The sequence below is a fragment of the Pristiophorus japonicus genome, chromosome 14 (assembly GCF_044704955.1).
Source record: "Pristiophorus japonicus isolate sPriJap1 chromosome 14, sPriJap1.hap1, whole genome shotgun sequence".
In the NCBI taxonomy this organism is placed as follows: Eukaryota; Metazoa; Chordata; class Chondrichthyes; family Pristiophoridae; genus Pristiophorus; species Pristiophorus japonicus.
Genome location: NC_091990.1, coordinates 101265912 through 101291530, shown reverse-complemented (window position 1 = coordinate 101291530; position 25619 = coordinate 101265912). Strand labels below are relative to the sequence as shown.

General features: G+C 45.9%; 1 protein-coding gene across 9 annotated transcripts in view; it reads left to right on the top strand.

Annotated features, from left to right (window-relative positions):
* LOC139280002 (kielin/chordin-like protein) overlaps nucleotides 1-25619 on the top strand; it is a 531474-nt gene that overhangs the window by 152287 nt on the left and 353568 nt on the right. For all 9 annotated transcript variants that reach the window (XM_070899412.1, XM_070899417.1, XM_070899413.1 and 6 more), the window contains 2 exons: nucleotides 3624-3752; nucleotides 5558-5674. In XM_070899412.1, coding sequence (XP_070755513.1) covers nucleotides 3624-3752; nucleotides 5558-5674 — 246 coding nt within the window. The remainder of the gene's footprint in view (nucleotides 1-3623; nucleotides 3753-5557; nucleotides 5675-25619) is intronic.

Sequence of the window (25619 nt, the reverse complement as noted above, 5' to 3'; positions counted from 1 at the left end):
ACCCACGACAAATATAAGGCTCACCAGCTCATAGTTTCCAGGGTTATCTGTGTGCTTTTCTTTTAATAAATTGCCATTACATTTGCCCTCTCCAATCACTATTTCCGCTTTTCTAAAAACTCCTGACCAATTTTATTACCCATTTCCTCAGGCACTTTACTTGTGGGCCCAGGGGCCTTGTTGAGAGTGCTGAGTTTCACACATGCTTGTTCAATGCATGCTGAGACTGGGGGAGGAATGGCTTTTCGTTTTGTTGAAATGTAAGTTAACACTAATCCTGTGACTCTTGTCTGAGCTAAATACGGCAGCATAGTGGTTATGTTACTGGGACTAGTAATCCAGAGGCCTGGACTAACGTGAGCTCAAATCCCACCGTGGCTGTTTGTGACTATGAATTCAATAAATCTGGAATAAAAAACCAGTATCAGTAATAAGATTATTGGATTGTCTCAAAAATTCAACTGGTTTGCTGGAAGAAAACCTGCCGTCCTTACCCGGTCTGGCCTATACGTGACTGCAGACTGACATCAATGGGGTTGACTCTTAACTTCCCTCTGAAATGGCCTAGCAAGCCACTCAGTAGTATCAAACCGCTACAAAAAAAGTATAATAAGAATACAACCAGACAGACCACCTGGCATCAACCAAAGCATTGAATTCAGACACGACAAAGGCACACCCAGCCTTGTCAACCCAGCAAAGTCCCAAATTTGGGAGAGCTGTCCCACAGTCTAGTCAAGCAACATAGTCATACTCAGAGTCATACCGATCAGTCTACCAACAGGATAGACCCACCAGAGGTGGTGGCACAGTGGTAACCAGTCAGGAGGGAGTGGCACCATGAGTCCTCAACAGTGACTCCAGACCCGATGAAGTCATATGGCATCATGGGCAAGGAAGCTTCCAGCTGATTACCACCTACCGCCCTACAACAGCTGATGAATCAGTATTCATCCATGTTGAACACCACTTGGAAGAAGCACTGAGTGTAGCAAGGGCACAGAATATACTCTAGGTCCGGGACTTCAATATCCATCACCTAGAGTGGCTCGGTGGCACCACCACTGACCGAATTGGCCAAGTCCTGAAGAACATAGCTGCCAGACTGGGCCTGCGGCAGGTGGTGAGAGAACCAACACAAGGGAAAAACCTAGTTGAACTCGTCCTCACCAATCTACCTGTCGCATGTCAGCATTGGTAGCAGTGACCACTGAACAGTCCTTTAGAGACACCCTTCATTATTTTGTGAGGCACCACCTCCGTGCTAAATGAGATATATTCAGAACAGATCTGGCAGCTGAAAACTGGGCATTCATGAGGCTCTGTGAACCATCAGCAGCAGCAGAATTGTATTCCACCACAATCTATAATCTCACGGACCAGCATATCCCTCACTCCATTACCATCAAGCCCTGGTTCAATTAGGAATGTAGAGGGCATGCCAGGAACAGCACCAAGTGCACCAGAAAATGTGTTGCTAACCTGGTGAAGTTACAAGACATGTGTAAACAGAGCTAAGCGATCCCACAACTAGCAGATCAGATCAAAGCTCTGCAGTCCTGCCACATCCAGTCGTGAATGGTGGTAGACAATCAAATAACTAATGGGAGGAGGCTCCATGAACATCCCTTTCCTCAACAATGGCGGAGCCCAACACATGAGTGCAAAAGACAAGGCTGAATCATTTGCAACCATAAGCTGAGTGGATGACCCATCTTGGCCTCCTCCTGAGGTCCCCACCATCATAAATGCCAATTTTCAGCTGATTCGATTCACTCCACATGCAATCAAAAAACAGCTGAGCGCTCTGGATACAGCAAAGGCTATGGGCCCTAACAACAGCACGGATGTAGTGCTAAAGACTTGTATTCCAGAACTAGCCTAGGCTCTAGCCAAGCTGTTCCAGTATAGCTACAACACTGGTATCTACTCGATAAAGTGAAAAATTGCTCAGGTATGTCCTGTCCAAAAAAACAAGGGCAATTCCAATCCGGCCAAATACCACCCCATCAGCCTATTCTCAATCATCAGCAAAGAGATGGGAGGTGTCATCGACAGTGCTATCAAGCGGCACTTACCAATAATCCTGCTCACCGATGCCCAGTTTAACTTCTGCCAGGACCACACGGCCCCAGACCTCATTATAGCCTTGGTCCAAACATGGACAAAAGAGCTGAATTCCAGAAGTGAGGTGAGAGTGACTGCCCTTGACATCAAGGCCGCGTTTGACCAAGTGTGGCTTCAAGGAGCCCTAGTAAAACTGAAGTCACTGGGGATCAGGGGGAAAACGCTCCACTGGCTGGAGTCATACCTAGCACAAAGGAAGATAGCTGCGGTTATTGGAGGCCAATCACCTCAGCCCCAGGCATCATTGCAAAAGTTCCTCAGGGCAGTGTCCTAGGCCCAACCATCTTCAGCTGCTTCATCAATGACCTTCCCTCCATCATAAGGTCAGAAGTGGGGATGTTCGCTGATGATTGCACAGTGTTCAGTCCCATCCTCATTTTCTCAGATAATGGAGCAGTCCATGCCCGCATACAGCAAGAACTGGATAACATCCAGGCTTGGGCTGATAAGTGGCAAGTAACATTGGCGCCATACAAATGCCAGGCAATGACCATCTCCAACAAGCGAGAGTCTAACCAACGCCCCTCGACATTCAATGGCATTACCATCATCGAATCCCCCACCATCAACATCCTGGGGGTCACCATTGACCAGAAAATTGATTCAACCAGCCACATAAATACTGTGGCTAAAATAGCAAGTCAGAGGTTGGGTATTCTGTTACGAATGACTCACTTCCTGACTCCACAAAACCTTTTCATCACTTACACAGCATAAGTCAGGAGTGCGATGGAATACTCTCCACTTGCCTGGATGACTGTAGCTCTAACAATACTCAAGCAGCTTGACACCATCCAGACAAAGCATGATTGGCACTCCATCTAGCAACTTAAACATTCACTCCCTCCATTCACAACATGGCTGCAGTGTGTACCATCTACAAGATGTACTGCAGCAACTCACCTTCCTAACCTGCGACCTCTACCACCCAGAAGAACAAGAGCAGCAAGTGCATGGGAACACCACCACCTCCAAGTCATACACCATCCTGTCTTGGAAATATTTTGCCTTTCTTCATCGTTGCTGGGTCAAAATCCTGGAACTTCCTACCTAACAGAAGTATGGGAATACCTTCATCACATGGACAGCAATGGTTCAAGAACGCAGCTCACCACCACCTTCTCAAGGGATGGGTAATAAATGCTGGCCTTGCCAGCGATGCCCACATCCCGTGATTCAATAAATAAAAAACAAAAAATTAATGTTGCCTGATTTCGAGGACAGTTGTTTATCGTGGAATGTTTCACTCTGACTGCCTCCTTCCCTCCATTCTGCTTCTGTAGCTTATATTTGTGTCTCAAGCAACATCACTATTACAGATTAATTGGTCATTATCTCATTGCTCTTAGTGGGACTTTGCTATGCACAAAATGGCCATCACATTATCTACATTACAACAGTAACTATACTTCAAAAGTACCTCATTGTCTGCAAAGTGCTATGGGACAGCCTGAGGTCATAAAAGGTGCTATATAAATGCAATTCTTTTTCCTTAGGGCTTGGTGGTCGATGTGGGGAGTACGGCTGCGACATGAGCTGTAACCACGGTGGCTGCGAGGAGATCTCTCGTGTGTGTCCCGTCGGCTTCACCATGATGGAGACCAGCAATGGAGTCAGCTGCAGAGGTAGAAGGCTGCCTGAGGAAAGAGTTCGTACACGCTTGATAAAGGGGCTTGTTCCAATTCCTCACTCAGTAATGTGGTACTGAGCCACGCAGACCAGGAGAGTGGCATGTTTCCATTCCCATGTCTGTTCTGAGTTAGCTGATCTCAGTGAAAGGGTATGATAGAGTTAATAAGGAGAAACTGCTTCCACTGGTAGGAGCTGCTAACCAGAGGACACGGATCTAAGGTGCTAGGCAAAAGAACCAGAGACGACATGAGGAGACCCATTTTTATACAGCGAGTTTTATGATCTGGAAGGCACTGCCTAAAAGGGTGGTGAGAGCAGGTTCAATAGCAACTTTCAAAAGGGAATTGGATATATACTTGAAAAGAAGATATTTGCATGGCAGTGGGGAAAGACCAGGGAAGTGGAAATAATTGGAGCACTCTTTCAAAGAGCTGGTATAAGCACGATGGACCGAATGGCCTCCTTCTGTGTTGTATGATTCTATGATTCAGTGGGAGCAGTGATGGGATCACTGCAATTGGCCTCTGTACCCCATGGCCAGAGAGGGGAGGATACTCGGCCAGGGTCCCTGCTGCTTATCAATATCCATTGGCCGACACATACTAATCACGCTCACGTGTGAAGACTGTCCACTTGCACAAGGTACTAGAGGGCTGCCAGCAGCCGGTAAGTTAGTGAGGTGGGTACATCTCAGGGATCAGATGGAGTGACAGTGACCCGTGGTTTCCCCTCTCTAGCCCTGGAGTTCTGTGTCGTCTTTTTCACTGCTCCCACAGAGATCAGCTAGCTCAGAACAGACCCAGGTATGGAAAACAGGGCAGTCTGTTTATTTACTGAGACATTGGAGTAAGCCTCTTGTGTGTATGGCTGGCATTGAATCCGTTGGAAGCCGTTCTGTAATTCTACTGATTGTATTGTCATTCTGGACCACCAAATCTGACAGGTTAACTGATGCCAATCATTGCAGTCACTACGCAGTGATCGTAGAATCAGTATGATTGCTGAGACTTGGCTGTTATAGTGCCTTCTGCCAATGTCACATATTTTACTTTGGAATCGGGCATGTCCAGCTGATTAAAGCACTCAGCCACACTTTCAAGTATGTGTGTGGACATTCGTGATGTAAGGATTGGCTCGACTATGATACCTCCCACCTGTCAATCATCTTCTCAGCTCATTGTCTGTGCTCTGCATTAGTTATGGTCACATAGATCGCTACACACTGGTGGACAGAACCCATTTACCTGTACCCCAGCAAGAATCTGAGAGAGGGGGAAATGTTTGGGTGAAAAATATCTCTAATACTAAAAAAAAATCTCCGAATGTTACTTCACTTTCTGGGATCTCTTTTAGTTCATTTTGTAAGTACCATTTCTTCTCTCTCCGTGTTTCCTGTAAATTGACCTTTACCATTATGACCCGGAAGCCAGACTTTTCTCAAGAGTGCAGTAACATCATATCATCGAAAGTTGAACGATTTTCAACTTTACTTCAAAATGGGTGCAATACATGCACCACCCACTGTTACTGAAAATTTGTAAACGGGGTCTTTCAACAGGACCCTGATCTGCATAGGCAATTAGGCTCCCACGTGTTTTGGATGGGAACGCTGGCTCACCTGAAAATTACATCTAGCAGGCACCATACTCCTGGCTGTCTCTTTTTCCAGTGTAAACAGGGCGGGCGGCAGGTGAAAACCACATTTCCCCCCCCCCCCCCCCCCCGCCCCACAACCCACCATATCTCTCTGCTGCCCTAGCCATCATACCACAGATTGTTGATGTTTTGTCTCTTCCAGATATCAATGAGTGTTCAACGGCCTCTTGCAAAGGACAGTGTGTGAATAAGGAAGGCGGGTTCGTGTGTGACTGCGGAGCAGGAATGCAGCTCTCCCCTGACAAGCACAGCTGTGTGGGTGAGGAAAAATAATTATTAGGAAATAAGTTTTGCTAATTTTCTGAATTGTTCTGATCACCTCAGAGCTTCGTACTTCAGAATAAAGAAGTCTTGTTCCATAGCTGGTGTGCATGGGGATGGGGGGGGAGGTGGGGAGCAGGGAGGGGGCAGACTTGTTGATTCTACCTCAACTGTTTTAGAATGCTATGGTTCTCATATCAAATTCATTGATGAAAGATAGGAGTATGATAGACATGATCCTGTCTTGCTCAAACACATCCCAAAACAATCAGGATTCCCTTGCACAGACCTGTAATCCCCTGTCCCACACATAACATACGCGTGCACACAGACTTTAAATAAAAATTAATTCCTGGGATGTGGGCATTGCTGGCAAAGCCAGCATTTATTGCGCGTCTTTAATTGATCCTGAGATGGTGGTGAGCTGCCTTCTTGAACCACTGCAGTCCGTGTGGTGAAAGTACTCCCACGGTGCTGTTAGGGAGGGTGTTGCAGGATTTTGACCCAGCGACGATGAAGGAATGGTGATATATTTCCAAGTCAGGATGGTGTGTGACTTGGAGTGGAACGTGGAGGTGGTAGTGTTCCCAGGCGCCTGCTGCCCTTGCCCTTCTAGGCGGTAGTGGTTGCGGGTTTGGGAAGTGCTGTCGAAGAAGCCTTGGCGAGTTGCTGCAGTGCATCTTGTGGATGGTACACACTGCAACCATGGTGCGCCGGTGGTGGAGGGAGTAAATATTTAAGGTGGTGGATAGAGTTGGGTTGTGATGCCGTCGATATTTGGCACTTGGAAGTTTTTTTCCGCTGGGGGCGGACGCAGTTGTGGCTGAGAGGCGGAAGTGCCCTTGCAGCGGGTCAGTCGCACTGATGATGTCAGCATGTCACGGACGTGCTGCGTTAAAGGGGAGAGCCGCTGCGAGCACAGCATCTTTTTAAGTTAAGTCCACTGGGGTACCAGGGAGGGTTTCGGCCGGACCGAACCCGGGGGCATAATTGCCGGGCCAGCCTGGCAGCCGGCCAACAATAAAAAATAAAATGGCATCGCCAGCATCAAAAGCTGTCGGGGCACCGACCGGTGGCAGAGCCGCTCCCGCGGGGCAATTCCGCAAAAGGGATATTTCCCGCGGTGCAATTTCGGGAAGGGGTCACCGCCAGCCGGTAAGGAGTTGGTGCGTGCACGCCACAGCGGGAAAACGGGTGGAGCGGTCCTCTACACTGCTCTGCCCCCGATGAAGGGTAATTTAAAAGATGGCAGTCCCTCCGCAGAAAGTTGGCGGCCATTCTGCATCGTCCCGTGACCGCTGCTGTCAGACGGCAGAGGCCTTATCAGGAGGGGCAATATCGGCCGCGCTGTGTTTGTTCCATTACACTTAAAAAAAAAATCTAAAGACATTTAAAGCCTAAAACAAAATCTAGAGTAAGTGTTATTCTGCAGCCTTTTAAAGACATGAGACTATATAATAATACTCATAGCTGAAATTAATTGGAGGGTATTCTGATCAATCTTTGGTCATGCTATGAATTTACTTGGGTTCCTGAGCAATCGATAACACTGCTACTGGGACATAGGGAGCTGGGGCTCATCTAAGAGAGTAGTCTGAGACAAAGAACCCAATACAATATCAAGAGTAAATTGTATGAAGAAACCCAAAATGTAACAAAGACCAATGACTGGGCAGACTTCACACATTTATCTCCACTGTTGGCTTGCCCACGTGCTTGCTCAAAGGTGACTGAATTTATTTAATTTCCATCACCATCTCCACCCCTGCCTCTGATGCTGAAGCCCTCATCCCTGCCTTTATTACCTCTAGACTCAATTATTCCAATGCTCTCCTGGCCGGCCTTTGACCTTGCTCTAGGTGTATACATGAGTTCATCCAAAATTCTGTTGCCCGTATCCTAACTCTCATCAAGTCCACCTTTGGCGGCCGTGCCTTCAGTTGCCTGGGCCCTGAGCTCTGGAATTCCCTCCCTAAACCTTTCTACTTCTCTCTCCTCCTTGCAGATGCTCAATAAAACTTACCTCTTTTACCAAGCTTTCATTCACCTGTCGCAATATCTCTTTATGTGGCTCGCTGATAAAACATCCCAAAGCACTTCACAGGAGTGTTATTACGTTATGATGCTATATAAATGTAAGTTGTTGTTATACTGTTAGCTGTAGGCAAGTTGAAAGAGTTGTTGGCTCTTGTTCATTTCCTCATGGGTATTGTGGATGAAGATGAATTAAAGCCTTTCACCCAGGCTGTTTCTGAAGGAAACTAAAATTGGTTAAATGGAATGTCCCCCCACCACCAATGTAAGGGCTTGCTGTGCATTAATGACTCAAAATGCTCCATTAGCGTTCCATGATGAGATTGTGATTAGATGTAACTCTGCCCTGCAGGATTTCTGGCGTTTAAACAGTTTTTCTGCGCTTTCCATGGCTCTTCTCCTAAAGTTACGGCAGGCGAACTGGAAAACTCCCAAAGAGTCACGAGAATTGTGCCGCTGAGATTGTATGGAATTAGGAAAGGCAGGAGAGGGACAGATTTCTGCTGAGGCTAAGGCAATGGTTTAAAAGAGACCATTTCCCCAAAGAGAATACGGGATGTGCGTACAGAATAGCACTCACCTTCGCCAACCTTGTGAGGTCATTAAACCTTTTCTGCACTATGTGGCAGTTCATGGATACTGGAGTTTGAAATGAGATTCTCTGCCACATCTCTCCATAATGTTTGTAGCATCCTCTTGTGGGGCCTTCGATTCTCGGTCCACGGGATTTCATTCCTTGTTGCTCTCACTTCAGCGAGTAAAACATCCTTGGATATATGAGTAAACCTCGGGTCTCACTGCTAGTGACTCGCCCCCTGCACCGAGCCCACTTCTCCTTTAGTCGTTCTTCCACTCATGGGGCTCAAATTTCCCCAACCCCTTTTTCTGGTACCCTCACCTGAGGTGCGCCGCTTTTGTCCGCCTCCAAGCACACTGAAAATCTTCCTCCCGATTCTGGCCGCTCCCCAGCCTCTCCTCAGTGGTGGCGTAGCGTGGTGCAGTGGATTGGGACGGAGCCAGGTTCTGGCGGTGAAAACAGTGCCGGGACCTTTGCACATACGTACTAGAGTCTGCGCGCATGTGCAGTAGCTCTGTGAGTGCAGGCTGTGTGGGAGAGGCCCGAAACACGCCCTCCCTAGCCCTGGCCGAATGTGCTCCCTCATCGGTGGCCCGCTGCATTTCCTAAGGTAGGACTTCTATTTTTTTTTATTTTACTGATTGATTGATTGCTTATTACTTTGGTCTTGATGTTTTAGGTGCATGGTTCCTTCTATTTTTTAATTAATTAATTGCTTATTACTTTTTGTGCTTGGTGCTTTGTTTCGCACCCCCACCCACCCGGTTCCCTTCCCTCCCCTATCCCTGCCCTAAAGTCCGCCGGTCTGCACCTGGGCAGGACCGGAACCAATGACTAGGGGGAGTGTTTGCTAGTGCTGTTGGGGACGGTTTAAACTAATATGGCAGGGGGATGGGAATCTATGCACTGAGACAGAGGGAAGTAAAATGGGGGCAGAAGCAAAAGGTAGAAAGGAGATAAGGAAAAGTGGAGGGCAGAGAAATCAAGGGCAAAAATCAAAAAGGGCCACATTACAACATAATTCTAAAAGGACAAAGAGTGTTAAAAAAACAAGCCTGAAGGCTCTGTCTCTCAACGGGAGGAGCATTCGTAATAAGATGAATGAATTAACTGCGCAGCTGTTAACGTATGTGATGTAATTGGGATTACGGAGACATGGCTCCAGGGTGACCAAGGCTGGGAACTCAACATCCAGGGGTATTCAATATTCAGGAAGGATAGACAGAATGGAAAGGAGGTGGGTTAGTGTTGCTGGTTAAAGAGGAGATTAACACAATAGTAAGGATGGACATTAGCTTGGATGATGTGAAATTGTATGGGTAGAGCTGCGGAACACCAAAGGGCAGAAAACGTTAGTGCGAGTTGTGTACAGACTACCAAACAGTGGTAGTGAGGTTGGCATCAAACAGGAAATTAGGGATGCGTGCGAAAAAGGTACAACAGTTATCATGGGTGACTTTAATCTACATACAGATTGGGCTAACCAAACTGGTAGCAATACGGTGGAGGAGGATTTCCTGGAGTGTATAAGGAATGGTTTTCTCGACCAATATGTCGAGGAACCAACTAGAGAGCTGGCCATCCTTGACTTGGTGTTGTGTAACAAGAGAGGATTAATTAGCAATCTTGTAGCGTGAGGCCCCTTGGGGAAGAATGACCATAATATGGTAGAATCCTTCATTAAGATGGAGAATGACACAGTTAATTTAGAGACTAGGGTCCTGAACTTAAAGAAAAGTAACTTTGATGGTGTGAGACATGAATTGGCTAGGATAGACTGGCGAATGATACTTAAAGGGTTGACGGTGGATAGGCAATGGCAGACATTTATAGATTACATGGAGGAACTTCAGTAATTGTACATCTCTGTCTGGCATAAAAATAAAATGGGGAAGGTGGTTCAACCGTGGCTAACAAGGGAAATTAGGGATAGTGTTAAATCCAAGGAGGAGGCATATAAATTGGCCAGAAAAAGCAGCAAACCTGAGGACTGGGAGAAATTTAGAATTTAGCAGAGGAGGACAAAGGGTTTAATTAGGAAGGGGAACATAGAGTATGAGAGTAAGCTTGCAGGGAACATAAAAACTGACTGCAAAAGCTTCTATAGATATGTGAAGAGAAAAAGATTAGTGAAGACAAATGTAGGTCCCTTGCAGTCAGAATCAGGTGAATTTATAATGGGAACAAAGAAATGACAGACCAATTGAACAAATACTTTGGTTCTGTCTTCACTAAGGAAGACACAAATAACCTTTCGGAAAAACTAGGGGTGAAGGTCAAGTGAGAAGGAGGAACTGAAGGAAATCCTTATCAGTCAGGAAATTGTGTTGGGGAAATTGATGGGATTGAAGGCCGATAAATCCCCAAGGCCTGATAGTCTGCATCCTAGAGTACTTAAGGAAGTGGCCCTAGAAATAGTGGATGCATTTTTGGTCATTTTCCAACATTCTATAGACTCTAGATCAGTTCCTATGGACTGGAGGGTAGCTAATGTAACCCCACTTTTCAAAAAAGGAGGGAGAGAGAAAACAGGGAATTATAGACGGGTTAGCCTGACATCGGTAGTGGGGAAAATGTTGGAATCAATTATTAAAGATGTAGTAGCAGCGCATTTGGACAGCAGTGACAGGATCGGTCCAAGTCAGCATGGATTTATGAAAGGGAAATTATGCTTGACAAATCTTCTACAATTTTTTGAGGATGTTTCCAGTAGAGTGGACAAGGGAGAACCAGTTGATGTGGTATATTTGGACTTTCAGAAGGCTTTTGGCAAGGTCCCACTTAAGAGATTAGTGTGCAAAGTTAAAGCACATTGTAATGGGGGTAATGTTTTGATGTGGATAGAGAACTGATTAGTAGACAGGAAGCAAAGAGTAGGAATAAACGGGTTCTTTTCAGAATGGCAGGCAGTGACTTGTGGGGTACCGCAAGGTTCAATGCTGGGACCCTAGCTATTTACAATATACATTAATGATTTAGATTAAGGAATTGAGTGTAATATCTCCAAGTTTGCAGATGACACTAAGCTGGGTGGCAGTGTGAGCTGTGAGGAGGATGCTAAGAGTCTGCAGGGTGACTTGGACAGGTTAGGTGAGTGGGCAAATGCATGGCAGATGCAGCATAATGTGGATAAATGTGAGGTTATCCACTTTGGTGGCAAAAACAGCAAGGCAGAATATTATCTGAATGGTGACAGATTAGGAAAAGGGAAGGTGCAGCGAGACCTGGGTGTCATGGTACATTAGTCATTGAAAGTTTGCATGCAGGTACAGCAGGCGGTGAAGGCGGCAAATGGTATGTTGGCCTTCATAGCGAGAGGATTTGAGTATAGGAGCAGGGAGGTCTTACTGCAGTTGTAAGGGCCTTGGTGAGGCCACACCTTGAATATTGTGTACAGTTTTGGTCTCCTAATCTGAAGAAGGCCATTCTTGCTCGTAAGGGAGTGCAGCGAAGGTTCACCAGACTGATTCCTGGGATGGCAGGACTGACATATGAAGAAGGACTGGATCGACTAGGCTTTTATTCACTGAAGTTTAGAAGAATGAGAGGGGATCTTATAGAAACATCTAAAATTCTGACGAGATTGTACAGTTCAGATGCAGGAAGAATGTTCCCGATGTTGGGGAAGTCCAGAACCAGGGGTCACAGTCTAAGGATAAGGGATAAGCCATATAGGACCGAGATGAGGAGAAACTTCTTCACTCAGAGAATTATGAACGTGTGGAATTCTCTTCCACAGAAAGTTGTTGAGGCTAGTTCGTTAGATATATTCAAAAGGGAGTTAGATGTGGCCCTTAAGGCTAATGGGATCAAGGGGTATGGAGAGAAAGCAGGAATGGGGTACTTAAGTTGCATGATCAGCCATGATCATATTGAATGATGTGCAGGCTTGAAGGGCTGAATGGCCTAGTCTTGCACCTATTTTCTATGTTTCTATGTTTCTATGATGTACTAATGTGCGCTCCTTTCTTCACCGCCCACAATGTTTTTCAAAGCTGACCACATAAACTGACCTAAGTCGATTTGGAGTAAGTTTTAGCTGGCCAAAGTGGCATAAATGGCCAAAACTGGCATAAATGGCTGGGAAAAAAAAATTGAACTAAAAAAAATCGTACCAAACTTACTCTGGAGAAAGTTTATTGGGGAAAATGGCGTTTTTCAACTTACTCTGGAAAAATCAATTTACTCCAAAAAAAATTGGAGCAAGTCATGGCTAAAATTGGGCCCAGGGTTCCTGCTCTCGGAAAAATATCTACTGGGGCAATACCTACTGATTTCCTTACCGACCAGAAAGCCGTTTAACCACTCCAAACCTTTCCCACATATATAATGGGAGCCAAGCCAGGAAAACAGGAAATGTGTTAGCAGCAGAATCACATGGGCAAGTGCCACCCCACCACTAACTCGCCAAATCACAGGACAACCCGGGTTCAAGTCTCCTGAAAATATATTTCACTTTCTCTGATGATATCTTCCTCAAGGTCTGTTCCAGATCATTCCCTAATCCAAACCAAGGCTGTGGATGGTGGCAGAGAATCTGCATGATGGGGATACAATGGTCGTCTTCCTTCTTTTGTATGGTAGCAAAGTAAATCAAATATCGATATCTCAGTTGGATATCCAGGCCAAAGCTTCCGGTGTAACAGCGTGGATATCTTGTAGACTGCCTGCAAGTTTCCTCTGAGGGCTCAATGGTGTGCTCCAGGGTCTGATTAGGAGCTCCACAGCCGCAGGATGGGGATGCTTTAATCTTACACCTATGGAGAAGGTGGCAGCATCTGCCATGACCAGTTCTGTGGCGGTTGATGGTTGTCCACTGTTTGCGTGGAAGGTTTGATCCTTCAGGTTGTACTGTGGGGTCCTCTATAAAGAATGCATTCCGTATGTCGCAGTTCTTCCAAGCATTTTTCCATCGGTCATCGAGGCTGAGAGGAGATTTCTGAAGGGCTTCAGCGATGGTCCAAAATATCCTTTGTGATTTGAGACGGGTTGGCAGTAAGTTGTTCAAGTCGGTGAAGAACTGATTTAGAAAATAGTTAGCTTTTGTTTTGGGAGGAATGGGAAGAAATTGCAATGGCAATGACCAAATGACTGATTTTGAAACTTTCATTGGCCATCTCCATTGTTCAATGGACTGATGTCTAAAAGAGAATGCAGGTTTCCTACATGTGTCCGTGCAGGATCTCGACAGCTGCGGAAATGTTTTAAAAGAAATCATTTCTGTTTTAATAATCTGGTTAAAGCGTGTTTTGAAAAAAAAACTCTCTTCCTTTTTTCTCTTTACCTCCTGCCTTTCAAGAAAGTTCCAGATGGGTTACATACAATAAGGTGCAGTTAGCACACAACATCTTTGGGCAGTGCCAGTAATCCTGCTCTCGTGCCATGAAGATCCAGTTTCACGGCACAAAGGTGATATTATCGTTGACACTTGAAGCTCCCATCTCTACAAAAGCTGGCATTGTCCTTGTTTTTGCCCTGCCGAGTGCTGGTAATGTGTACTCTTCCCCCCCCCCCCCCCCATAGCTCAGAGAATCGTGCAGTAACGCTCATCAAGCCAGATGTTTTCTAAATGTTGAAATAAAAGCCACACCAGAGGAGTTATCTTTCCTTGATTGTTTTCCCCATTATCTATAAGCAAAACCTTCCTGCACGGAATTTTGTGCTGATGGTACTCAAAGGGATGGTGGGTGGAAGGTTGTTGCAGCTCACGCTATGGTATAAGGATTGCTCACTGCATCATTGCTTAGACAGACTGAAGTCTGCGCAAATTGCCTGCCACATTTCCTACATTGCAACAGTGACAACAGTTCAAAAATACTTCATTGGCTGTCAAGCTCTTTCGGACATTCTGAGATTGTGAAAGGTGCTATATAAATGCAAGTTCTTTTTTTTTTAGTCTGCCGTATAGCCGCATGATCCCATAATCAGGTCGTAGTTTACATATTTTATTTTGTCTGTACCCCAGGTTCAATATATCTGGAATGCAAACTTGAATTCAGATAATCTGTAACCATAGTAAATGTACATGTTCAGTTGCTGTTCCAGCTGTCATGTGATTCAGTTAGCTACAGAATCTTTTACCCTGTGGTTTGGTCAAATTTTATCTCATCATTGAGAGGGATGTCAGCCTGAGAAATGGAACGGCTTCCTATGTTTGTACTTCTGTTAGTGACAGGAACTCCAAGGTCAGCTACAGCATGGTTTCCATATATAGTAAAACTCCTTCTACTCTGGTTCATTAAACACTCACAGATCAGAAACGGCACGAGTGTAGTTTTGCAGGTTATGGCCACACTCTGATACCTCAATTGGAGTTGAAGCGCCGATCAGCCATGTTCTAATTGAATAGCAGAGTAGGTTCGAGGGGATGAATGCCGTATTCCTGTGCTTAATGCTCCTGTGCTCCTAAGTGGTCATTCTTTACATAAGACTCTTCAATCTTGCAGGACACCAAGCCTGGTTATGAGCCTGTCTTCCCCTGTACCCACATGCACACAGTTTGGAGCAGGAGTCACTGGATGGTCATCAGCAGTGGGAGCCCTGTCCTGTTTCAGTTGATCAGCAGTTGATGCATTACAATAGGCTACAGTGCCCCTGGGCTGGTGAGGGTTCCAGCTAGGGTTCCCATTCCTGATCACCGACCAGTTACTCTTGCTGGAAAGAGTGTGTGTCTATCACTATCGCAAAGGAGAAAGAGATTTCTTGGCAGCACTAATTAATAACTGGAGATTAATTAGAAATTCCATGGGAAGTTCCTTGGCAAGGCACTAATAAACAGCCCTAGTCAACGTTTTGCAACAGTGTTCTTTACTTTCCGGGATACTTGCCTTTATTAGCTGAGGCATAGAATGTAAGTGCAGGGAGGTTATGCTATAACTGTATCAAACACCAGTTCATCATCATAGGCAGTCTCTCGGAATCGAGAAAGATTTGCTTCCACTCTTTAAAAAATGAATTCTTAGGTGACTGAACAGCCCAATACGAGAACCACAGTCCCTCCCACAGGTGGGACAGATAGTCGTTGAGGCAAAAGGTGGGTGGGACAGATTTGCCGCATGCTCTTTCCGCTGCCTGCGCTTGATTTCTGCATGATCTTGGCGATGAGACTTGAGGTGTTCAGCGCCCTCCTGGATGCACTTCCTCCACTTAGGGCGGTCTTTGGTCAGGGACTCCCATGTGTCAGTGGGGATGTTGCACTTTATCAGTGAGACTTTGAGGGTATCTTTGTAACGTTTCCTCTGTCCATCTTTGGCTCGTTTGCCGTGAAGGAGTTCTGAGTCGAGCAGTTGCTTTGGGAGTCTCGTGTCTGGCATGCGAACTATGAGGCTTGCCCAGTGGAGCTGATCAAGTGTGGTCAGTGCTTCAATGCTGGGGATGTTGGCCTGGTCGAGGATGCTAACGTTGGTGCGTCTGTCCTCCCAGGGGATTTGTAGGATCTTGCGGAGACATCATTGGTGGTATTTCTCCAGCGACTTGAGGTGTTTACCGTACATGGTCCATGTCTCTGAGCCATACAGGAGGGCGGGTATTACTACAGCCCTGTAGACCATGTAGACCATGAGCTTGGTGGCAGATTTGAGGACCTGGTCTTCAAACACTCTTTTCCTCATGCGGCCGAAGGCTGCACTGGTGCACTGGAGACGGTGTTGAATCTCGTTGTCAATGTCTGCTCTTGTTGGTAAGAGGCTCCCGAGGTATGGGAAATGGTCTACATTGTCCAGGGCCGCACTGTGGATCTTGATAACTGGGGGTCAGTGCTGTGTGGTGGGAACAGGTTTGTGGAGGACCTTTGTCTTTTGGATGTTTAGTGTAAGACCCATGCTGTCATACGCCTCAGTGTGATTATGTTGACTATTACTTAGGCCACAGCTAGAGTACTGCATACAGTTCTGGTCACCACATTGCAGGAAAGATGTGATTCCACTGGAGAGGGTACAGAGGCAATTTACGAAGATATTGCCAGGAATGGAGAATTTTAATTATGAGGAAAGATTGGATAGGCTGGGGTTGTTTTCTTAGGAACAAAGGAAGCTGAGTGGAGACTTAACTGAGCTGTATAAAATTGAAGGGCCTAGATAGAGTGGATAGGAAGGATCAATTTCCCTTAGCAAAGAGGTCAATAACTAGGGGGCATAGATTTAAAATAATTGGTAGAGGATTAGAGGGGAGTTGAGGAGAACCTTTTTCACCCAGAGGATGGTAGGGGTCTGGAACTCACTGCCTGAAAGCGTGGTAGAGGCAGAAACCTCATAGCATTTAAAAAGTACTTGGATAAGCACTTGAAGTGCTGTAACCTACAGAGCTACAAGAGTTGGTTTGTGGGATTAGGCTTGATAGCTCATTTTCAGTGGCACAGGCATGATGGGCCGAATGGTCTCCTTCTGTGTTGTAAATTTCTGTGATTCTTGCAAAATTTTTCAAAAAGCAAAGATTAAAGTTAATTTTGGCCGTGTTAAAGGGTTTTGCTGTGAAAGTCAATTGTTATAGAGGGGAGCAAATTACTCTAAGTGATTAATTGCTGAAGATAACAGTTAATCACTGGCACATGAAGATACAGCAGAAAATATGATGGCCACAAGGCATGGATGTTGCTGGATTGTGGCTGACAGAAGAGCTGATGCTGGAGTAAGAGGGCATGAGGGCCGAGTGCATAGGACATGGGCTTGGTGTATATGGAAATATCCCTCCCCTGCTGCCACGTACACATGGGTGAGGTGTACATGGAAATATCCCCCTCGCCCCGCCACATACACATGGACGAGATGTATATGGAAATAAACCCCCTCCCTGCCACATACACGTGGGTGAGTTGTATATGGAAATATCCCCCTCCCCCACCACATACACATGGGCGAGGTGTACATGGAAATATCCCCAGCCCCCCCCGCCACATACACATGGGCGAGATATATATGGAACTATCCACGCACCCCCGCCACATACACATGGGTGAGCTGTACATGAAAATATCCCCCCCCCCCCTCACCTCCAACATATACACATGGGCGAGGTGTACATGGAAATATCCCCCCGGCCCCCCTGCCACATATACATGGGTGAGGTATATATGGAAATATCCCCCTCCCCCCTGCCACATACACATGGGCGAGGTATATATGGAAATATCCCCCCTCCCCACCCCCACCACATACATCGGCCTAGATATTCGGGTCGTTTGCGCCTCTCATTACTGCCCCTGGCGGCAGCGGTAACCCGTAGCGCCCCACTCTGCTGCACCGACGATGACAATGTCATGACCGTGCATAGTGCCCCGGACCCTAAATTGGGTATCGCCCCCTGAAGCTGCGCCAGGCGACGACAGCGACAGCTTCAGGGGACGTGAACCGGCCGGCCGGCCGCTCACAAGTTAAAGGGGAGGTGCGGGACTTTAAAAAATAATTATTGCCGATTCTGTCCCTTTGATCGCGAGGTCCGTGCCTCGATTGGTCAGACTTGCGTGCCAGTCTGTTGGCATGGCACCTGCTCCCCGGTGGTCCAGGGACGGAGGACCCTTTCATTACTGCAGAGTTTGCACCTTGGGCCCTTCCCCCTCCTGCGTGGCAGCACCACACGGTCCAGTGTGTAGCGCTGCGCCCCGCTCCCCACGCAACCGCCCCAGAAAGGAAGTGCAGTGCGTTATCTAGCGCTCCACTTCCTTTCGGGAGCGGTAACCCCAATTTCTTACGAGAGGCGCGAATTCTGCTCCTGCCAAGTGTTACCGCTGCCAAACCGGTTGCAACGGGATTTTCTCCCATCCTGTCCATTGTAATGGAATCTGATTTCTTCACCTGACAAAGGAGCAATGCATCAGATGGCACAGATAACCACCCACCAAAGGTGATGTGGTAAGCATTAAAACTCTGGTTGTTGATGCATCTTCATAATTCTTCGGCTGCAGCACAAATCAGCTATAAGCAGAACAAATGATAAGAGAACATGAATTGAGCAGACATTACGAGTTCTGAACCAATGGTCTTGAAGAATAACTTACATTATGCCTGGGAAAGATGGGCAAAGTGACTGTGTGCACTTCATGCTAATAATATTGCCATTGAAAGAGGGCTTTCCATCCCTGGGGATGAGCAGGATCAGTGTCCTATGACTGACAAGACCCAGCAGCTGAGGTGCCGAAGCCGGTGGGGAAGCCGTGAGATGGAGGAGACAAAGAAGTTGTTTGAGACCAGGATACTGGGAAGTATCTTTACTTGCAAAGTTTTGTTACATCTTACTGCTAGAAGCATGAAAACATTTATGTTACACAGTAGGCTTCTCTGCAGGGTCCATGTAACGAATTACTCTACATCTATGAGCACTTCCATCATTGTCAGCACAGGCTTAGGGTCGCTCCTCAGTTCCACAGTATTATTGGCATGCTTCATAAGTGTGAAATGAGTGCATGTTTTGACATTCTTTTCCATGACTGCCACTATTTACACTTCCACTTCCTGAAACAACATAATTTCTGATACTGCTGCTCAATACTTGCCAAATGTCAGAAAATTGTAATAAGTTGCTCTTGATGCAGTCTAATAATTGCATTTATAAGGCGTTCTGCCCTCAGGTTGTTGGCATGTTATTGCAACGGCCAGATTTACTTGTGTGTTTTTCGGATTGTGCAACGTATTGCCAAGCCGTTTGCCAATTCAGGAATGTTATGCACACAGAGTTCAGATTGTAAGTCACTTGCTGCTATGTCTCCTGCTTCTTCATGGTCCAAACCTCAAACAAAGCATTGTATCTGGGCGTCATGGCCTCCTGGGCAAAACAAGCCTTGTGACCGGGATGTAAAACAATAGCATTTGCTAATTTGCTGCATTTGTAATTTTGTTCACCTTTTTAACCACTCCAATTTGCTGTTCAGCTGCTCCATCTGTGTGAGATGCTCATTGTTGCAGCTGTTTGCAGATTGGCTGTTTCGAAGTCAAATGACAGGAACTAAATTGTTCCATGGAAATTCTTTTGTTGCATTACAATTGCACTCGCCATCTGGACAACCTGTCAGAAAATCTTTAAACTCTCTGCTCTCAATAGTCACCGGAAATCTTCTTCCCCAGGAGAGAACAAGATTGGGCTCAACTGTAGTGCCCCTGGCAGTCAACTAGCAAACTAGCATTTATTGATTGAGCTTATACCTGGACACTGGCTACTTGTCAGGTACTGAATGGCTGCTGGCACCTATGGAACTGTTAGCATTTTCAGGAGAGGAGGTGACAAATAGCAGCAAGAATTGCATGGAGAAGCTTGTCTCTGTGCTGGGAGGCAGCAGGCAGTTTTCATCGAATGTCCCTTAAATTAGAATTGAGGATGCCGCCGTGTTGTCCTCATCTGTTGCCATAATTTTGATGGGAGATTGTCGGAATTCCTGGAGAAACAGCACAAGTAGCCATTTCTCTGGAGGTCCCATCGATCTCCCACTGGACAGCATGCATGGAAATTCAGGGCCACGGAGTCTGCATGGAACACATACATTAGACTGTACAGCACGTACCCTGTCCCTGTCCTTACATTACTTGTCCCTTTTGATCAATCAAACTAATTGCTTTATTCCTGTCCAACTCTTAAGTTGGTCAAATGTTAAATGGCTAGGGTAATTCCATCTGATTTGTTAGTTTAGGCCAGATTGTGGAGAACTCTTTATTGCTGTCATGCGCTATCAGGTCTCTTTGAAACAGTAGCTGTGGGACTGATGCTGCCTACAGATAGATTTATCTACGAGATGGATTGTGACAGAGAACTGTCAGCTTGCCAAATGCATTCCCCAGCAGGCTCTGAGCGGAAAGATTTGGCTAATTGCCAAATGGCTACTGGCCAGTGTCAAAATCCGATTTACAGATAGCTTCAGCTCCAGCTGCAACCTGTTCTCCGCATTAACTCTTTCACCGCTAGAGACAGCATTGGGTATCAGTCATCTCACTCTACATGGCCTGGAACACTGTACACTGATTCTGAGGTGGAGCATGTGAACACAGTGACATCACAATGGGGAGAAGCAGCAAGATAGCAACTGGAGCAGGCATGAGTACAGACGTCACAACATAAAGACCGATACTACAATCGAGCTTTTTTTTCTGAAATTGCAAACCAGTGACGCCTATGCCATCGATTACTTTTCTCAGAATCATAGAATAGTTTCAGCACAGAAGGAGGCTATTCGGCCCATCGAGCCCGCGCCGGCTCTCTGCAAGAGCAACTCAGCTAGTCCCACTCCGTCGCTTTTTTCCAGTAGCCCTGCAATATTTTTCCTTCAGGTACTTATCCAATTCCCTTTTGAAAGCCACAATTGAATCTGCCTCCACCACCCTCTCAGGAAGCGAATTCCAGATCCTAACCACTCGCTGCATAAAAAAGCTTTTCTTCATGTCGCCTTTGGTTCTTCTGCCAATCACCTTAATCTGTGTCCACTGGTTCTTGACCTTCCACCAATGGAACAGTTTATCTCAATCTACTCTGTCTAGACTCCTCATGACTTTGAACACTTCTATGAAATCTCCCCATAATCTTCTCTGCTCTAAGGAGAACAACCCCAGCTTCTCAAGTCTATCCATATAACGGAACTCCTGCTTCCCTGGAACCATTCTTGTATATCTTTTCTGCACCCTCTCCAAGGCCTTCATATCCCTCCTAAAGTGTGGTGTTCAGAACTCGACACAATACGCTAGTTGAGGCTGAACCACTGCTTTATAAAGGTTCATCATAATTTCCTTGCTTTTGTACTCTACATCTCTATTTATAAAGTCCAGAATCCTTTATGCTATTTTAACCACTTTCTCACCCTGCCCTGCCACCTTCAACGATTTGTGCACATACACTCCCAGGTCGCTCTGTTCATGCATCCCCTTTAGAATTGTACCCTTTGGTTTATATTACCTCTCCTACCAAAATGTTACACTTCGCACATTTCTGCATTAAATCTCATCTGCCACGTGTCCACCCATTCTACCAGCCAGTCTGTGTCCTCCTTGAACTCTATCACTATCCTCCTCACTGTTCACTATACTTCCAAGGTTTGTTTCGTCTGCAAATTTTTAATTTGTGCCCTGTGCACCCTTAAGCAAAGGGGAGGGGCATTGAAGCACGTCAGCGTTACGCGGAACATCCGTGTAGCGATTTCCTTAGCGCCCTGGTAACTGCCCCAAAGGAAGTGGAGCACGTAGAAAGTCCCTCTGTTTCCTGTCACTTAGCCAATATCGTGTCCATGCTGCCACTGCCCCTTTAATTCCATGGGCTTCAACTTCTAGCTCTTTACACAATTACTATCCCAGTCTATATTAGGATAATTGAAGGGTCAAAGATTAGTTCACTGGTTAACTCAGATTGAGTGAGTGAATTGCTAGTTAGTCATCAGGATTGTGGAATTTGACTAAATTTAGGGGCAAAAAAACAAATTTTACAGTGATTTTGTTTCTGTTTATCAAGATGAGATATGTCACTGCTACAAAAACACTGCCACGCCAGAATTAAGATAGTTAAGCTGAATCAGATTATGGATAATGAGAGCCTACAGAAACTTGAATTTGAGGTTACAAAGGTGGATTTTGTACTGAATGAATGATGGAGGTGGGAGATTACTTGGGACCTGGCAGGGGACTGGCTCAGTACAGCACGCGTTATGTACATAGTAGAGCTCCTGCTATATTCTCTCAACCACAACCTTCCACATCAGGTATAGTATCGACTCGACATAGAGTAAAATTCCTTATTCACTGTCCCATCAAACCTTCCAGGTCAGATAGGTTAGATATGAAATAGTGCTCCTCCTGCACTGTGCCCTCCTGGATAAAGTACAGCACGACCCCAATCCAACCCTCAACCGACTTGTGTTTCCGCTCTGATTTTTATCCTTCTGCTGTACAGTGTCATTGTAAATAATTCCTGCTTTTTAAATGGTTTCTTTTCAAATGTTTGGAGTTGTTGATCCCTGACATTGGGCCCCAATGTATGGTTTTTGTCTGGAAGATTGATCCAATTTAAATATAAAAAAGGCTCCCACCCGGTTGCCTTCAGAAAAACCTGGGTTTGTTTGCGCAGGTTGGAGTTTTTGCTTTGGAAAACACGACACAATGCCAGCTCCTTAGGGGAGCCTTAATCTTTAATACTGATTATTTAAAGCTTTCCTTTATTTTAACGAAGATGAGAAGATCATTTCAGAACAGTATGATTCTTGTCGGCTCTTGTGGGAGCAGCCGTTAAAGGGAGGAATGTCCTTTTCCCCCAGAGTACAGGAGGATAAATTGGGAGAAAGTTGTCTGTTGTACCCCTTCTGTGGTAGGTGTAATGTGGTAAAGTGAGCATCAGCCATTTGCTGAAAGCGGTATCTATCTGGAAGGGGGAATAAAACAATAGAGTTAGAAAAAATTCCAGAAAATAATTGGTGTGCAATTGATGCTCACTTAAGACACAACATCGTCATTTTAAAAGACATTGGCCCCTATTTTCGCCACGATTGTGTGCCATTTTTTGACGTCCAAACCTTTTTTTGCCGTCAAGTCCTCAGTTTGCAATTTTCACCAATGTTTGTATGCCGGCGCAGACCACGTGCGCAGTTTAAAAATTTTTGCCGCAGATATGAGTGAAAATGGGCTTGGGCGCCGTTTTTACTGCAGTTAGGTGACTTTTTTTCAGCGCGGTGCACACTGCCAGAAAGCCCCGAAAAAAAACCCTTCTGTGAACTTAAGGAAATCGATGCAATGCACAAGAGGACAAAATAAAGTACAAATACATGGATTTTTTTGAACAGGGTACTCTTTTTAAAAAAAAAAAAATAACTCTGAAAGTAATTTCTGAGTTTTTGGAGCGAGACAATTGAATAAACAAATGTATAAGTTTTTCATGGGAAGGGAACTGAAATAATTTTGATGGGTTAGGGTTAGGGTGGTTCTTTTTCACCCAAATCGTGACTGTGTCCGCCCGCCCCCCCCCCCCCACCCCCGGACATGATGGTTGCTGGCCGGGCTCTAGGCACGGGTCGGGGGAATGCCGACGGGCAGAGTTGCGGGCTCGGCCGGACACAAGCAGCAGAGCCCGGGAGAATCACTATAGTCAACATCTGAAACGGGATGTTTTGTGCACCGACACAGCAGCAAGCTAGAAATCACCATTTGTCATAGGTGACCCAAGAGAATCACTGTTCAAATAAACAAACGCATGCGCAGATCAGGGTGTGGTCTGATCTAGGATGTCACACAGCCTTGTTGACTGTTTACCCCTGCTTGCCCTTTAATCATGTGTTGGTTTATGTTGGTCTAATATATACTGTTGGTTAAATTCACAAAATAATGAACTGATTCTGGTTAAATTAAAAGAATAGGTTTATTAGACATTTGTACATTTGTACTTAACTTTAATAAAACATTGAACTTTTCAATGGAGAAATATCAAACTTTAAAATTTTCAATTAACATGTATCAAACTTTAAACTTCTGACAAACTTTTACATTTTCAATTAACAAAACTAGTAACAGCAATTTACAAATATCTCTCCTCCCCCTTGTTCAACGACCATGAGTGCGTAGTGCCCCTCTTGCCTGTCCTGGTGCCTCTACCCTTAACCCTTTCTGTTGGCTGTGGATCACCCTGTGGCACAGTCCCTGAGGGTGGTCTGGGGATGATTTGAGTGGCAGCAGTAGATGCCGCCAATTGGTGTTGTTGAATGACAACTTGGGTGTGTTCCCTTATTGCAGCAGCTACCTGCAAATTTCTGTCACTTATGTCAGACAGTTTCCCATCAGCTGTTCCAACAGTGCATCAAGTGCATCCACCATTCCCTTCCTAATCTGCCCCACCAGTGGTGGTCCTATTCCTCCAGACAGTGTTGCTACTTCTCTTAACAGTCCTGCAATTTCTACCCTCACCTCACCCATGGTGTCCAGAAGCGACCTGGTAAGCTGCATACTCTCACCACTCATCTCGATGAGATGTACCATGTCTACCTGCGCTTGTGGTTCAGCTATCCTTTCCACCCTTCCATCTGTGTCTTGCTCCTCGACCCTATTGGGCATCCCTCTCACAGGTGAGCATTGCTGGACCACACTGGGACCCGCATCCTGATCCATGGACTCTACCGGCTGCAGGTCCAATATGACCATCTGATCAGTGGGGGGATCTTCCTGCTGGCCTTCATCCAGATCGTCCTGCTCAAAATCAGGAAACAATTCTGGGCTCTCTTCTGGATGTCCTTTGGGTGCTACTGCTGCTGGTACTTCTGCTTGTCCTTCTGGACCACCTTCTGCCTCTTCCTGCGCAGCTGCTGATAAACATATCGAAAACATCCATTAAAGCCTAGCTAGCCCACACACTATTTAGCCAACCCACAGTGCAAATTGCAGGGCGTACCCCATCTATTTGACCTGGGCCAGCGTCCAAAGCGGTGGTGGATCTTCTCCAGTGAGCTTTAATCAGATCAGAGATCCTCTGTTCCAGCTGGCTCAATTGCAGCTTACTTGGTGGACCTCCGTATTGTGGACCACAGTACGATTCCTGTGGTTCCTGATCTTTGCATTCTTCAATTGCAAAGATGAAAATAGAACTTTTTAAGAGAAGGTCCTTCTGCTGTGGTGGCCACACACACACACACACACACATATTTACAAATGTAATTGCAGTGCATACTTACTTTAACTAATTGTCCTAGGTCCTGCCACTTTTTTAGCTGCCTGACGATTCTCCGGGTGATGGATGCTGCATTGTACTCTACAGCAACATCATCCCAATGTTGAACCATTATAGCAGGTTTTACTGTTTTTCGTTTTCCCCGAGTTGCCAGCAGATCCCATTTCCTCTCAATGATACCTACCAGGGATACCAGGGAGAAATCGAACGGCCCTTCCTTCTCCTCCTTCGAATTCCTCTTCTACTTCCCTGTCAGCCATGTTTTGCAGGTTTTAATGCTCAAGATTGCTGAAAGATCCAGCCAGCACGCTCCGATCACAAAAGGAAAAACGATCCGATCACAAAGAGCTCTTTAAAAATGTCTGATCCAGACCAGGAAGTTTCTTTTCTTTTTTCGCGCATGTCCAGAGAGTTTTTAGCGCAGACTTGAAGCTCCCCTCCCCCCCACCCCCACCCCCACCGCCAACCCTCATCAACTTCGGAGAGCGCGGCGCCAAATACAAAGATTTGTTTGGCGAAAGTCCCAATTTTTTTTTTCCGGTGCAAACGTACAAAAACAAATTCTATGTTAACTTATGTTGGGGTAGATTCTATTGGCTCGTTGACTGTTGCTGGAGTGGGTTCCACTACTACCTCAACCATTGATTTTAGCTGGTGTGAATTCCACCACTGAGATTGGAGTCCTTAGCGCTTGTTGTAGGATCTGCAAACACTGAGGCAGTTA